Source organism: Heliangelus exortis, chromosome 9 (assembly GCF_036169615.1).
Source record: "Heliangelus exortis chromosome 9, bHelExo1.hap1, whole genome shotgun sequence".
In the NCBI taxonomy this organism is placed as follows: domain Eukaryota; kingdom Metazoa; phylum Chordata; class Aves; order Apodiformes; family Trochilidae; genus Heliangelus; species Heliangelus exortis.
In genome coordinates this window covers 19,047,685-19,064,166 of record NC_092430.1, presented here as the reverse complement: position 1 = coordinate 19,064,166, position 16,482 = coordinate 19,047,685, and the positions used below count along the sequence as shown (strand labels likewise).

At 38.9% G+C, this 16,482-nt stretch overlaps 1 protein-coding gene across 3 annotated transcripts in view; it reads right to left on the bottom strand.

The window, feature by feature from the left end:
• PEX5L (peroxisomal biogenesis factor 5 like) overlaps nt 1-3,210 on the bottom strand; it is a 99,797-nt gene extending 96,587 nt beyond the window's left edge. For 2 of the 3 annotated variants that reach the window (XM_071752601.1, XM_071752603.1), the window contains exon 1: nt 2,941-3,047. In XM_071752601.1, coding sequence (XP_071608702.1) covers nt 2,941-2,961 — 21 coding nt within the window. In that variant the 5' untranslated portion in view covers nt 2,962-3,047. Of the gene's footprint in view, nt 1-2,940 lie in introns of all 3 variants that reach the window. The other variant, XM_071752600.1, reaches the window with a different exon arrangement.
• Nucleotides 3,211-16,482: the final 13,272 nt, after the last annotated feature.

Sequence of the window (16,482 nt, the reverse complement as noted above, 5' to 3'; positions counted from 1 at the left end):
CTTCAGGAGGCAGCTACATGCCTTATAATCTGTGCCAGTCCCTAATGATATTAGGCAGTTACTGTGTAAACCAAGCAGGTTGGTAAACACAGCTAAATAAAATGCTTGTTGTTATGAGAGTGAGATTGCCACAAGAGCTCTTTCAAAGCTCTGTACTTCTCTGCGTCCACTTTCTGTTTGTGCTACCTGCCCTGCAGAAGGCTACTTTGATTTCCTTAGTATTTTATGTGAAAGTGTGTGGTGCACAAGTAACACAAAAGCCTAGCCCTAATGAAAGGTAGCTGGAAGTGTGAAGATACAGGTTGAAGCAGTAACATACCAGTAACATGGCTCAGGACCTTTCTAGCATTTCTGTGGTGAGAGCATTCCTTTAGAAAACAAGAAAAGAGAACTCTGAACCTATGTCTTTGGAATGAACCAAGTGATTTTCTGGCATTAAGAAAAAAACACCTTGAACAGTCTGTAATATAAGCTAAAAATTACAAAGAGATACATATATTATGGCCTGATGTACTAAAGTACTTGCTGGACTTCAGCAGTGCTTAAATACAAATATATTCCATTTACACTTGCAGAATTTACTGAGCTTGGTCAGAAATTGCCCACTGAAGCTGATAATGCTTGATGCCTATTCAGGATGGGTAAATTCTCAGTCTCTGTAATTATGCTTATTCCATTGTTACAGTAGTTAATGTTCTCACCTTCCAGAAGTCTTCTAAGAATTAAATGAGTTGCAGCAGGTTATTAGTAAAACACTGATTCCCTTAACATCTTTTAAAGTAATTGGCCTAAGGAATTATTTTTGCAAGTTCTACTTTTCCATCTGAGAATGCTTGGAAAAAATAGAAGTGATGACTGGCATTCTAAATCACATCCTATATTTGATCACATTTACCTTCAGGAGGGCTTTTGCCTTTAAAAAGTCTAAGACCAGGCATTATATATTGGCACATGGTGTTGCATTTGGATGTATAAAGTTAGATGCTTGAGAACCCAGGTAGGGTCCAGCTAAACACTCCAGTTTCACTTAAAGAAGTGGAAGCTCTGGGAGTGCTCACTGTCCTTAAGAACAGGATTGTTTTTTGTCTAGGAGTCCAGGTACAAAGTTAGGTGCTTGACTTAATCCACCTGTACTTGGATGATTTTATTGTCCATTTTATTTTAGATTGGTAATTAACTGAAAATAGTTTTCTGAAGAACAGTAATGCTTCCTGTTACGACAGAAATATATTAAAAAGTTTGGTTGGTGAAGGTGGGTTTTTATTTTTATCAATGAGAAGGGTACTCAGTATAAATGGTATTTTTAATTCAGCAAATTTTTAAAGAAAATCTTGTTATAATTTGACTATATTTGGGCTAGAAAAATAAATATTTTGAAAGAAAAAAATTTAGAGGACATAGTCAAAATATAATAGTACATTTGGACCTGATTTTCCTATTGCAAATTTCTTTTCAATCTTTTAATGACTTAAAATTTACAGAGCTGCCAGACACCTCAATATTCCATTGCATTTCCTTTTAAAAGAAGAAGTGTTGTACATTTGTTGAAACATTGCAATGCATTACTCATAGCAAAGAACTTCTGCTTCCTTAAGGGTATAAAAGCCTATTTGGCAATGTCCAATTCACTGTCATTAGTTCTAGAATGGTTCTTGTGTCACCATAAAACAATGAATACTTTAACCTTATCAGAAACAGACAGTAATATATATATATTTCTTCCATTGATTATGTTTCTTGTTAAAACCTGTTTGCACTCCTATCATAAGCAATATTATGACACATCCATTTATCATTGTCGAGACCAGATAATAACACAAACATGGAAGAGTAACTGCTATTCAGCTCTGGGAAGCAGAGTGCTGAATCAGAGTCCTCACTTAACTCACATGTATTGTACACAGCCCTGTGTCTGACATTGATTTAAGTTTAACATCCCTGATGACTATTCAGCAGGTTTTTACATGCTGTGCAGAATCACACCAAACAGAAGCGGTCAGTTTACTCTTAATAAAACTGCAGTTTCTCTATAAACAAACACTACATGCAGGGCGAATGCTACAGTACGTGATAAAAACACTTGATCCTTCCTGACAATGAACACAGAGCCAGAGTGGGACCAAAAGCAAAATTAATTTGGGAGATAAGTGTAAACCTTTACTCCACTTTGGCATTTCCTCCTCCTTCAAAATAGACTTGGCTTTCCAAGGAAGAGCCATGTGAAGGAGAGTGGGAGTCAAGGTTAAACTCATCAGGTCCAAGGCACTTGTGTTTTTATCAGGGAGAGGCATTTTCTGCCACGGCGATGTGGATCAATAGCATCATGAGGCACAGTTTCTGCCTCAAATGTTGAAGCCACTTAGGCATATGTTTGAATTCATTCTACAAAGTCATCCCAAGCCTTATCAAAATTAATCCTCGTCCCATGTTGGGAGGGAAGCATAGAAATCCATCCCCTTTAAACAGAACACGCCGTGCAAATTGACGGCTCCAGTGTGGCAAGAAATCTTTGCAGATTTTACAAAGCAAGTGCTCTGTCTTTTCCCTTATTGTTTGCCCTTCACTTGACATACAGGAAAAGATGCATCAAGAGAATGGCAGGAGACATGTGTCACTTAAAGCATGCCATAAAAAAATGTTTGCCCTAGAACGCTCCCTTCAATCTGTTTGAACAAGCAGGCATAATAAATGCACAAATATACACAAAATTTCACCTAGTTACAAAGTTGATAGAACCCCTTTTCTGTCCTCCCCCTTGAGCAGAGCCAGACCCGGGCAAGCTGTCCCCTTCGGCCAAGATCCTATTGCACCAGTTCACTTGTTGCACGGTGCCAAGGTGGCATCTCCCCTCTGCTCAACCCACAGAAACTTCACAGCATCACGTTTCGGTGGAGCCCGTTCAAAGGGCTTCTCCTCTCCAGCCTGCTTCCAGCCTCTTACCTGCATGTGTCCCTGGTACATTCTGCTTTGTCTGGTTCAGGTGCCCCTCAGGCCGACAGGTTGGGTGGACGCTGGGGTGGGGGCACTTCTCCTGTGCACTCGAGTAAAAGGAAAAAAAAAAAAAAAAAGCCTATCCCTGAAAGAGCGGTTTTTGTTTTTTGTTTTTTTTTCTAAAGATTCAGTTTGTCCTGGAAGCTCCTTTACTGCTTGCCGTAACCCAGTGATCTGGGCTGCTTTCCCTCCTCTCTTTTCCCCTTCTGCTTCCCTCTCCCTCTCTCCCTTTATGATGCGGTGCTGCAAACTGCAAAGGAGCTTCTCCTCGCGGGGTGCTGGGGGGGGCGGGCCGGACCGGACCCAGGCGGCGGCGGCTGCTGCGGAGCTGCCGGGCGCGGAGCGTGGCGGGGCGGAGCGGGTTCCCCCGCAGCCGGGCCTCGCCCGCCGCACCTCGCCTCGTCCCGCTGCCCGCCGCTCCGGCCTGCCGGCCCTGGCCCCGGCGGCCCTCCCCCGCCTCCCGCAGGCAGCCCCGGCCTCCCTCCCTCCTCTCTTCCCTCCTCCCTCTTTCCTTCTCTCCTCCCTCCATCCCTCCCTCTTTCCCTCCCTCCCTCCCGCTGTCCGCAGAGGGAGCGCTCGGCATCCGGGGAACGCGCGGAGCCCCGCGGAGCGCGGCGGCCACCGGGCGGAGACTCCCGATAGCCCGGTGGAACCGTGGTCCCCGGACCCACTGCTCTGCCAGGCACTGGCGGCTTCCACTGCAGCAATTAAAAAAAAAAAAAAAAAAAAAAAAAAAAAGGAAAAAAGCATACCAACAAAAAAAACCGGAGTGTCCCGGAGCCAGAACGCAGGAAAACCTGGATCTGGTGCACAGCGCCTTCCGCGAGTTTTACCTCCCAGCATGTTAGGCGTGGGGGCGCGCAGGGTGCGGGGTCATTCCGGGGAATGGTTGCCTTCAAAGATGCGGTCGGCTGCACCCCGCTCCCAGCCCTTCCCCACCGCTGCCGCAGCTGGAAGACGGCTGCATCCTGCTGCCTGCAGCGCTGAAAAAGTTTGCCATTGCAGAACCAGAGCGGTGCACGGGCTGCGGTCCTCAATGAACTGAATAGAACTAATATGCTTGGGCCAGGACCTACCTTGTGCTCTGCATATGAAGAACAAACGTGATCTGTCATGATTCACAGAAAATATCAGGACACTTGTTCTGGACTGGTAGTATTGCTCGGTAATGTTTTTCAATGCTCACCAAAGATAATGTCACATAGAAAAAAAATCTGGTAATATTCTGTACATCCAAAATTCTGAACTTGTAAACTGGCACAAGAGGCCTAGCTAAATCCTGCAAGTGATTCCTGCATGGTTTTGGATTCAGCTTTTTTTTTCCTCTTTCACCACCACAAATTTTAATCTCCTTAAATGAGCAGGTGCTTCAGTTAAATTGCAAATTACTGTCCCACCCAGTGTATCTATATTCGGCAGCACAGAAAACATCCAGCACCTGGAATTTGCTAGATGGTATGATTTCTTGGCTCTGAGCTCACAAGTCTTACTGTTAAACTACACAAAACTTCCTGATGCTTTTGACTGACCAGACCAATCCAACCTTAAGCATGTTCCAGTATTAGAGCAATGCAAAATCCATTTCTTATTCCTGAAACCAGCACGTTTCAATCAGCTCTCATTTCAGCTGACTAAGTATGCTTTTTCAGAGTGTTCCTATTCAGATAAAAAAAATGGAATTTTGAAGAACACGTTTCTAAAGTTATCAGGGATGTCACAAGCAAGACGTAGCCAGTTATTTTTTTCACTTAAGCTTGAAAATTTTCTTTTAAATAGATAGTGAGAGTGACAGTTCTTTTACATCCAATGCATATGTATCTAGCTCACTGAGATTTTCAGAATAGCTAAGATTTTAGCTATGTATTGGTGACAAAAAGGAAACGAAATGAAAATTTTTGTCTAATTCCCTGAAGCAGCTTTGAAAACCCTTACGTACATCTTACTGTGAAACTTCACTGCGTAACAGAAAAGGCAACTGTACTTCCGTAGAAGAAAATATTGGATTGAAATCATTGTGATTTCACTTAAAATATACAATAAGGAATAGAGATTATTCAGATATAAATATCTGTCTGCCTTTGTGCTCAATTCAGAAGAAAGTTTATGTCTAATGAAAAAAGCAAGTCCTATTTAAACTCAGAGCCTTGGTGTCTCCAGTGTTTGTTGAACAGAGATGTATTAGACTCTTAGGTGTTTACTAATCTTGAACTTTTTCAATCTGTCTGCAGTAGATCTAGATTATCTTTTCCTGGGTTAGTGTGCAAGTTTTATGTAGTAGCTGAATGTTTTTAAGGTATGTGAAAAGTCCCTTTTTTCTGTTAAGTAGAAAGCTCTAATTTTTCCTGGGGAAGCTGTGGTAAATTTGCCAATGCCACTACATAGCAATGTCTGTTTATTCTACATCTAAGTATACGCATCATTTAAATTTTTCTGATGTGGTAAGAAGAAGTATACTTCTAGTGGAGGAATTTTAAATTTGAGAGTGATTATTCATGCAATGTTATTTTGGGGTGAGGGACAAATATCAGTAGAATTCAGCAATTTAGTCTAAATGCTAGATATGAGAATTTATAGCACAGTGTGTGTTGGAATAGGTGCTTTTCTTAATGCAACAGAAGCAGGTGCATTCGTCTCTCAATTTGTTGATGCAATCACATACTGCTGGCACAATTTGGCAGGATCTGGCAGAGCCAGTAAAGCAAGGTAGATCCAGCTTTTACATTTTTTTTTTTTACCAGGATATTAAGTCACTTGGCACTCATAGTAACAAGGCTGGCAAAGCAGTGGTAGGTGCAGGGGAGAGATGGAGGGAGATGTATGCATGGAGAGCTGGACGGCAGTGGTTTCTTCTTAGGGAGCTGTTCTTCAAGCATCTTTCAGAGCAAGCCCCACTCACACGCACATATAGTGCTGTGCTTCTATAAGTATAAACTGCCTTTGTTCTAGCTCTCCACTAGAAGTTTCAGCAAGACTGATTCTCTTTCTGTCTAGTTCTAATCTGGAAAAAATGGAAGATATTTGCTGCTCAGTTATAGTGCTATTTCAAAAATGTGATGGTAGGATAGAGAGCATTAATGTGCTCTAATTTAATTAATTAAATTTTTTAACATGACTATAAAGGCAGATTCTTTACCACTTAGAAAAAGGTGAGTGCCAGGACCCATGCTGTTTGTCAATGCTCCTGCTCTGTTTGTCAATGTGAAGGTCTGTTTTGTTACAGAGCATGCTTAATCACAGAAGGTTCACTTGCCTAAAATTCTTTAAAATTTTTCTATTGTAGTTCCTTTTGGTCTGCGTGGCTACATTAATATTATAACCAGATATGCCTGTATGCTATGAGCTCTCTAAGCTTCATTGTTTGTTATGGGAAAATCATGCTAGAAAATATGAAAGTCAGAATGTTTGTTAAGAAAAAGAGGAGTCACCATATGGCTCAACAGATTTTAATTAATATTAACTTGCCAGGGGAAATTTTGCAAAAAGTCAAATAAAAGTCCTCTATTTTACAAATAAATGCTCAGAATTTGTTTTCAAATGTATTTCTGGGGCAATTAGGACTATCAGAAGAGAACTATCATAGAGATAGTTACGGGAGTGCAGGGGCATTTTCAGCATTTCAGAAGTGCACCAGGTGTCTTTGGAGAGTCTGGCAGCTACCTACTTACTGTCAAAACTCCCACTAGGATGTCTTTTTATTTTCAATAGTGGTAGATATTGCATTCCTTTACACCTTACTGATGTCTGTCATCCTGTAAATTTAATTTTAAACCACTGACTCTGACTCTGCACAAGACAACAGACATAGGCTCCAAGTTAACAGCAGTCTTCATTACCAAAGTGACTGGGATAGCAAAGTCTGTGGTTTCCATGCCAAGAAGCCACATGGTACGGGCAAGTCGTGATTCTTATTAGGGAAATCATGAGATGATAAACTGACCTTCACATTCCAAGTCAGAAAAGTGAATATATAACCAGTGTGAGGCATGAAGTGAAGTGTCTTTTCTTAATCCTTTTCTGAGGGTGGGTAATCTAAGGGAAAATGAGTTCAGTAGCTGTAAGTTGCGCCCAACAGTGTTCAGTGGAAGTTTCAAATGGAAATTGAGGGTGATGCCTGGTGGCACGGGGGGCAGCTGTTGCCTCTGATGTGTGGTATTCCTGCAGCTTCAGAAAGGAAGGCCTGGGGAGAGCACTTTGGGGGGCTCGAGCCTCTGTGTGCACAGCAGGTTGTTGTCTCCATCCCTGTTCTTCTCAGATCTCTTTGCATTTTCTGGTGTTTTGCATGTATGACAACAGATTGTGTTGCCAGCATCTAACGATGGCATATGTTTGGTCTTAAAGACACAGATTGGCTGCTTGGTTTAATAGTAGATTAGTGTTCTGGTGTTCTTATAACAAACATCAGTCTATTAACTCATGTAACCATGGAGATAATAAGTAATATACATACATGGAAATTCTTTGGGGTTTTTTAGGCTTGATGCCTGTATTTTTTTAAGAAATAGATCTTTACAAACATTAGTACTGATAAATATTTTCACGAATAGTATTTTGTGCTAACTGAAAATAATTGGCCTCATTTGCGAAAACATGGAGCTGATTAAAAATTAACTACCAAAAATAACCAAGCATTTTCTTAGATTCAATGGAGGTGCAAAAACTGTAGAAATTAAATTCAGTTGTTAATTTATTAATAGTCTTAAATGTATTAATAACACAGAATTAAGGATTTATAATGTTATTAGTTCTGATAGATTCTAATTGCACTTTATACTTTGCTTTCTAGTTGCAGTTGTAAGGGATGAATGGTGCAACCACACATCAATTAGCTCCCTAATTGTATTATGTGTATTTACACATTGCTTTTGTATGCTAGCATGATTTATGTGTGTTTAGAGAATGCATGTAAAGGAGATGTTTACTGTGCTTTACATACTTTAATGAACAACAAGTTTGAGCAATACACAATCCTAAATTAATTTCAAAAAGCTAAAAGTTTTGCTAATGATGCATATAAGACATTTAATTAACAGGACTCAACGCAGAAAGCACAAGTCTCAGTAACAAATAGCGATTAGATTGTAATAAGACTGAGCAGAATACTAACAGGGTAATCCTTTGTTATGTAGGAATTGCACCAGATTTTTTCACCTGTAACTCTATGGCTGTTAGCAAATACTGGCCTAGGACTTGACAACAGAATGAGTACCACATTATTCCAGATTATGAGCAGCATAATTGCAAACTCCACAGTCTTACTTCATTGTTACCCTGATCTGTGTATTGCATTCCCTTTGGTGGTACCCCAGTTGTATGTATGGGTGCTGTGAGTGGGCAAAGCAGGGAGCAGTACAGCTGCATCCCTGTTAGTGTAGTTAATATTGTTTGTCTAACCATATATTTAGTTTCCCAGCAAAGGAGATTTTCTTTGCAGAGAGGCTGTTTTCTATGTGGACTGACAGTGTTTTCTACACAGAAATGCCTTATACAAAAAGGTTCTTGGAACCAGATGATTTTTTAGATCTGTTCCAAGCCAAGCCTCTCTATGATCTTCAGTCTATTTAGACAAAGAAAGGAGGAGAAAGTAGGTCACGCTGGTTTCCCCATGCACCTGATTGCAGATTCCAGGAAAACTACATTTCAGTGGCCTAATGGCCACTGCTCTTAAGTTTTCCTGACTTTGAAATACTTCTGCTGAAATAAACGTAAACTTTTCTCTGACTCCATTGAAACAGAGTGTATGGATAGGGCTGCATGTATGTGTTGCAGAATTGTACTCTGACCATCCCTTATTAAGTAGAAAAAGTTTCATGAATCATGTAGAATCTCCAAACCTGCACCCGCACTGCAGTTGCCATGATTGCAGTGTATTTGCCTTGCTTAAATATGCATTGGTGAACTTTTTGCCCTTTTTTCCCTTTGCTTTAGTTAAAATTGTTGTGGGGGATGTATTGTAGCTGTACACATTTAAAGAAAATTATTGCATCTCCTTCAATTTTCTTTGTTCTAGAGGAAGCAAATCCAGTTCCTTAAAACTTGTCACACACGCTGGGTTTTCTAGCCATTCACAGTCTTTCTTATTACTTTCCATAGACTGGTTTACTTTAGTAATGTCCAAAATGGGATAAGTACATTAGTCTACTTTGTGGAGTAGATAGACCAGAAAATTTCTTCATGTGCATTACATGCAGTTCTGTTTATACATCCTCCCACCCCCATCATATGGTGTTGCAACACCAAGATGCTGCTGGGTCCTGTTCAGCCTTTGATGTCTGTTACCTTTGGTGATATTCCTGAATTTACTTCCCCACCATGGGGTTTTGTGGTTGATTAGTCCTACCTAACTGTAGAATTTTGCCACGGTAGTTATTGACTTGTATCTTACTTATTCAAAACCACTTCACTACATTATCTAGGTGTTTTTAAATTCTGATCACATCCTTGGCCTCTTCTCACAAGCTTTTCCAGCTTCATGTTGTCTGCAAATTTAACAAAGATGTTTTCTGTTCCTTTAGCCAAATCATTAATCAAAATACTGAATTATACACTGTTTTTTAAAATGCCACTTTAGAACCCCCTCTAGTTTGACAATGAATCATCAATAACAGTTTTCTGAGTAAAGAAGTCATCTAAAAATGATTTTCTAGCCCATGTTTGCAACAGCTGTTTACGACAATATTGTAAATTTCGTATTAAAATATCTCTTCTTTTATGTCTGCCTGTAACCTGCTACCTGCTGCACAAACAGCCTGTATTTCTGGCTACTCATCCCCTTATCATTTCCTAGATATTTAAATTGTTTGATTAATTGTTACAGTGTTTCTGCTGCCACTGGAAGTCAGCTTCCTGTTCTTTCTTCCCCTTATTTTTAGTGATAGGCATTGTGCTTGTACCTGTTATGTGTAGTGCTTCCTAGAGTGCTTCACTCTGTGCTCAGAGTAGCTGAGGGTGAATATGATCAGGGATAGTTCTTCCAGAGACAACTTACTTACCTGAATACTTTCCAGTCTTTGGTTTCCCATCACTGGTGCTAGGTCTGGTAGACTTCTGATCACAGGTGACCATCTTAGGTAGCTTAAATATATTTTTTCCAGGTACTGGTAATATTTAACAGCAGGTAGCTCACTGAGGGCTCCAAAACATGTTCTGGAAGCTGTGGAAATATGCTTTTACTACTCCCATCTCCTGTTTGTGACCAGGTGGGTGCCAGCATTGAAGGTTTGATATGTCTGTACTACATTGCCTTTACATCAGTAAGTGCAGTGTAAACACATCAGTATACCTTGAGGTTCAGAAATATTATTTACATAGAGTACTTGCTCACAGAGTTAATGAAAATCTGGTATAAATTATTTAGTATAGCTAAAAAATGTTTATACAGTACCAGTACCTAAAACATGCTAGACCTAAAATGGATGGATGGTTTGCAAGAATTTTCTTCTGGTCATATTTTGAGTAAAGAAGTGTTTTACAGATCTCAAAGTGAAAATTTTTACTCTGCAATCAGACTTTATCCACTTGTGATACTGATAATAGAGGTGGTAAGAGGAATTTGTTTCACATCAGCTGCTTCACTTTTTGTTGTACTTGACAAACCATGAGAATTTCCCAGATTCAGTCAAGTATCCATTTAGAGAGACTCCACACAGTTACATAAGGGATTTTCTGGCAGCAAAATGTTGCTATATGAATTCTGGGTAGCTGGCATGAAAAAGATACAAGGACAATTCATACCTCAAATTCTATTCAGCACAAAAGAAAGAAGGAATACTGTTGAAGTAAGAATATTCTTAATCACTGGAGAAGTACTGCAATACAGAGAAGTTTAAAAACTCAAATAGTTTGCTCTTATGAATTGTTTTGTAACTACTGATCTCAAAGTAGTTTGTGAGTTAGTGCAGTTATCTGCGTCTTTTACGAGTAGAGATAGAGATTGGGAAATTATTTTCATTTTATCACTAACTCTAGTGGTTGTTAAACAGCTACTGTTCAAATTGAGACATTTTATGATCAGCAGTTCCAATAATGCTCATCAGGGAGGATTCAAGGGACCACTTAAGAATGTCCCTGGCCCGTTTATATTGTGTTTTATTAATTTTGGTGCAGCATTGGGAAAGCAAACACTGTGCCAGGATTTTAAATGGTATGGCTTAGTAATTACAGACCTTTCAGCCGGGTGCCAGTCCTTGACAAAATAATGGAAGAGTAATATGGGGCATTATATTAGTAAAGTAATACTCTGGAATAACGTAATTTATGGCAGTTCTCATTGGTTTATGGAAACTATATCTTGTTAAACTAAATAGCTTGCTTATGATGTATGAGGATTGTTTGATGACTGTTGTAGTGCTGATGTAATGGATATTCTTAGAGCATTTGTCATGGTACCACATAAACTTTTGTTAAGAAACTAAAATGATGTGAATTCAACTGGGCAACACATTAAAAGGACCTAAAACTGCTTATCTGGTAGTCTTAATATGCAAAGTGAGAATTTTTATCTAATAGGATCCCTTAGGAATTCTTGGGCCGTACTCTTTTTCCAGGTTCTTTTAATGGAAAAAAAATATTAGACATTAATTAATGGTGAACTTAAGTAGATGGAATCAAGAGTGGGACTTGGGAAGTAAAGTTAACCTATGAAGCGAACTTATATTTGCTTTAGTAAAACTGAAGGTAATACCATATACAAATACATATATATATTTGTTTTTTATATGTATTTTTCCATACATATGATCAAATAGTTTAGATTACATTTGCAGGATGAATTACTCTATCCTGAGAAATAAAAAATGAGAAATTTTGGGAAAATCATTATATATAACTGAATGAATTTCAGGATTTCACTGTTACTTCAAACACGAATCATGAAGTTGTGCTACTTCTGTGTGATGTGGTAACTTCTTAAATATCTGAGTATGAGTGAAATTCTGGATTCATGTTTCAAGAGGAATAAAGAGTTGGGTGAAGAGTATTTAATGGACTGGACATTCTTTGGAGCAAGATACTTCAGGACTTGAACCTTGTCAGTGTCAGCTAAACCAAGTTTAGTTTTGGATTTTTTTAAATCTCCATACAATAATAGAAGACTCTAATGGGGGAAGCAAACTATCACCAAAATTGGAAAAAACCACCATGGAATTCAGGAGAGTTGATTTTCAAAGGAAATGTGAGTGATACAATAACACCACTCTCACCAAAAGACATGGGGTTTGTGCTCAGAGATCTCTTAGTGCTTTGCCAATCTCATCCCAAAGATGAGCCTACTCATTACAAACAACTGTGTGTAACTGAGTAAAGCTTTAAAAAGTTTCCAAGAACACTTCAAAAAGTCTTATTCCTAACAATTGTTATATTGCGAGTTTTTACTATTCACTTTTTGTTCACCTTTAAGTTGAATTCTTGATTCTCTGTGATGTCTTTACACAATTTTCAGAAAGAATTTCAAAAGAAAGCTTCCTCACTTTTCCAGGGAATGTTATGTGCTCAGGTAAACAGAGGACTTAGACTAGGAACTTTTATTTTCTAACCTTGTCCTAGCACCATTTTTCAATAAAATTGTGACTGACAGTCTCCCTGCTTCTGTTTTCTCACTTGTAAACTGGGACAGAGATGTGTGCATGTAATTAGGTACACGTGTCCCAGGGCCAGCAGAGAGTGATAAAGGCTGTTAGTGACAATTCACCTTAATGGGGGATTTCAGATTCAAAAAGTAGCAAGAGCAGATGTGATTAGGAAAAAAAAAAAAAAAAAAAAAAGGATTAATTCAGATACAATAACAGAGATTTATAAATACAAACAATTCATTGTGTTACTTCCATCGTGATAGTCAACCTTTCACTACTGCAATACATACACAGCAATAAAAGCTGCAAAATCTTGGAGGAGATCCTCTGTAGGGATACATTCTTATAGCTCCATGACAACAGAGTTGTGATAATTTACACCTGACAAAGTACCTCTCGTTATTGAACAACTCCACCTCTTTCAAGGTGGAATTTGTCTTTTTGCAGAGGGATATTTACCTCCTCTGTTGTAGGCTTAGTAAGTAAATCCTACATGAAGGACTTCAAAGGCAAATAGGTCTTGTACTGCTTTGTTTCACCGGGGTGTTTCACCTGCTGTGTAGTGGCAGTGTTAACATGAACAGTTTGGCTTCCAATGAATTCCTAATAGGAAAGGCTTTGCTAACTAATGTGAAAGTCAGCTGGTGTCCCTTGAGATGCCATAATTAAGATACAGCAGATGCTGAAACTTGTCTTCAGAAAGTACTCGTGACTAAGATATCCTGTAGTAGACATATGCATTTGCTTAGAGACAAATAGACAATACAGGTAGCATGCCAGGTCCCTGTTTCATGAGACAAGGAGGAAGATGCATTGAGTGCTGGGAGATTTAATTAGATGAGTTCATAGTAAAGCAATTAATTTGGGAATTTTTGGGCTGAGGAAGAGCAAAAGTATTGCTGAAGTTTGGAAGCTAGAGGGCATGTAGAGAATTTATACTTTGGCAAAAAATCTGCTTGGTAGGTCCAAGCAGGAGTCAACAGCTTGATGTTTTAATGCATTCCCCTTTATTTTATTTGGATAACTGCATATCATACTGTTTTGCTCTGCAACCAAACACATAGACAGAGACACTGTGGAGAAAAGGCTGGGTCCTGCCTTTCTCTCTCTGCCTTGGAAGCTCTCAGAACTCTTGTCCTTCTCTGAAGTATGGAGTTATTTCTTACTGAAACTGCATTATTGCTAGTCTGCACTTACTACTTGTGTATCTGCCCCCTGTGACACACAGGGTGCCTCTTTCTGATACGTTGTAATCCTTCCAGCAGCTGATTCTGGGATGCTAATGTTCCCCTTCATAAGTCAAAGCAAGCAAATTATTTCTCACTTACTGCTTATGCAAGCTCTAGTTAAAAAACAGAGTGGTGCTTCAACTATGGATCCAGAAAATACCCTTAGACTGTATAATATTGAAGCTTTTACTCCACTGATTGATAAAGAGACATTAATCTATTCAAATAAAATGTCAATTCTTTTCATGGTAACAGACTGTGCTCTTACCCTACAAGAACTGTGAAGTGGGTTACTAGTGATCAAAATATCTACTGTACCTGCATCTCAGTTTTCCTGTATTACTGGCATGTTAGCTCTGCTGTCTTGTCTAAATTCCAATTTAAACAATTACCTTCTGCCCACCTTAATTCAAGCTCCTTCCAGTGCACTCAGCACTCCTTCAGCTCCCCTACTTATCCTTTATTTCTGCTCTAACCTGTTGAGCAGTTATTATGAGCTGTCAGGATGTGAAACTCTAGTCTTGATTCCTATGTATAATCTACATGTTAATTTTCACAGCTCTTTCTTAGGACAAAGGCAATGTATATGTTACTCCTTCCCAGTATGGGAAGCAGAGTGGAATTTCAGATGTAACTGTGAAGAACTAAGACGATCTGAGCTAATGGCTTTGGGAGCTGTACTGGTACTGTGCATTCACTATGTTTTTTATATATATTTCAGTTGCATTAAATGCATTAAAACATAAACAAACAAACAAATGCAGTTTAAAAACACCTGTAATCCCTCCAAAGTGTGAACTGTACTTTTGTAATTTGCCATCTGATTAATAGAGCAAAAATTATTTCAATTTCTTTAACATTTTTCTCCTGTGCACTGCAAAACATTTTGTAAGCTTTAATTATTTTAGATTTGAAATATTACGATATGGGTTATCATTATCATCTTCATTTGACAAAGGAATGTGCTGAATCTCAGAGGAAAGTTAAATGACTTGGAGGGGAAACTTTGAAGTGCTGACAGCTCCAACTTTGAAGTCTTCTTCCCTCTAAAATGTGGGATCATTTGTCTTTTCTGTAAAGCAGCACTCTTAAAATAGGATTTGCAGTTTCCCAAGCAAGTCAGAAGAGTCTTTATATCAGTCCAGAAATACCTGAACATCTTACGTATGGCTGGAGCTGTTTCTTTAGGCAAGGGAAGTGAGTTACCACTTCCTGCAATCAGTAACTACAACCAATTCTCACTTGGCCATCCTGGAGGAACTGAGCTATTATTAGAAAGAAAAGATTAACTGTTTCCTGCTTGCTGTAAACACATGAGTAGAGAGAGGCTGAATCTGGTTTGCTACCTCCTGAGGCTTTTATTTTTTTTTGTAATTAGATTAGCATGAAGGGTTTCTGATCTATGACTGTGTCTCCTAAGCTGAGGGAAATGTTTCTGGTTTTGTCATGCCCACAAATACAAAGCCTAAGGACTGACAGAAGAAGTACTCCTGACCTCAACCAGAATTACTTTCCTTGATTCAGTCAGAAACCTAACAGAGGATCATCAGAGCTGGATTTAGCTTCAAGTTCAAGTCAGTTACATTTATTTTTCCAGCAGCTTGTATTTTCCTCAGTATTTTATATCTTAGATGCAAGGGGAAGAACAGAACTGGGAGAAATAGACTTCATCCTGTAATTCCTGTACTTTCAGAACAGGACTTTTCCTCTAGCCTTGCTGTATGGCCATGGACTTCTGCTGTAGCTAAATCACTGTCACGAAGTTAATTTCTGTTCATAGCTGAACTCCTGTTTCTACTTTTTTCTGTATTTCAGCTTTATTCATTCTACTAGCATGCTGCAAAAAAATTCCCATTTTTAAATGATTCTGCTACAAGATGTCAGGAGGTGTACTGCTGCAGCCACAAAGCAGAGCTGACACTGAGATACAGATGGTCTGTGTTAGAGGTTAATAAAGAAAATACAGTGATGTGGTTCTGTAAGTCAGTGATGTGGCCACATGTAGTGATGTGCAACAATAACTGATATGAACAGGTGATCATTACCCATTGTTTTAGAAGGAAGTTTGATTCTTTATGAAGAAAGAAAGGCATAGTTGCATGATATCTGGAAAAAGATGGTTTATAAGAGGGAGATTGGGAACTTTCCTTTATCTCATGCTAGTAACAATTGAATTATTTTTTAAAACTAGGAACTTCCTCTCTCAGGAAGCCTTTTATGTCCCAAATTAACTTGTTCATGACTTGTATTTAGCTTTAAAGTTATCTGCTATTTCAGACCTGAATAAAGCTTTGTATACCTGAAAGCCCCTCTTGATTTTGCAGCTATTCTAAATACTCTTATAAAACACCTGGTTCTTATTGTCCTAGATGAACATGACCATTACAATACTGAACAAGAATCACTTGTCTGTTTTAATGCTGACAGCATCTATCACATAGTCTTTTCTCAGCAGTGTAACATTTCAGAGGTTAAAGAATTCATTCTTCTTGAAAGCTTGAAATGTGTACACAGAGTAGATGCTATAGAAACCTGATAATGGTTTTACCTTTTTTACCTTCAGTTGTCACAGGATGAACTCTTGATCAACCAGTGTAAAAAGGATGATGAGAAGTCAAAGTCCAATTATGCTTCTTGGTGACTCCAACATTTCATTGGTATATCAGGGAATAGCAAAAAAGACCAATGATTGCAAT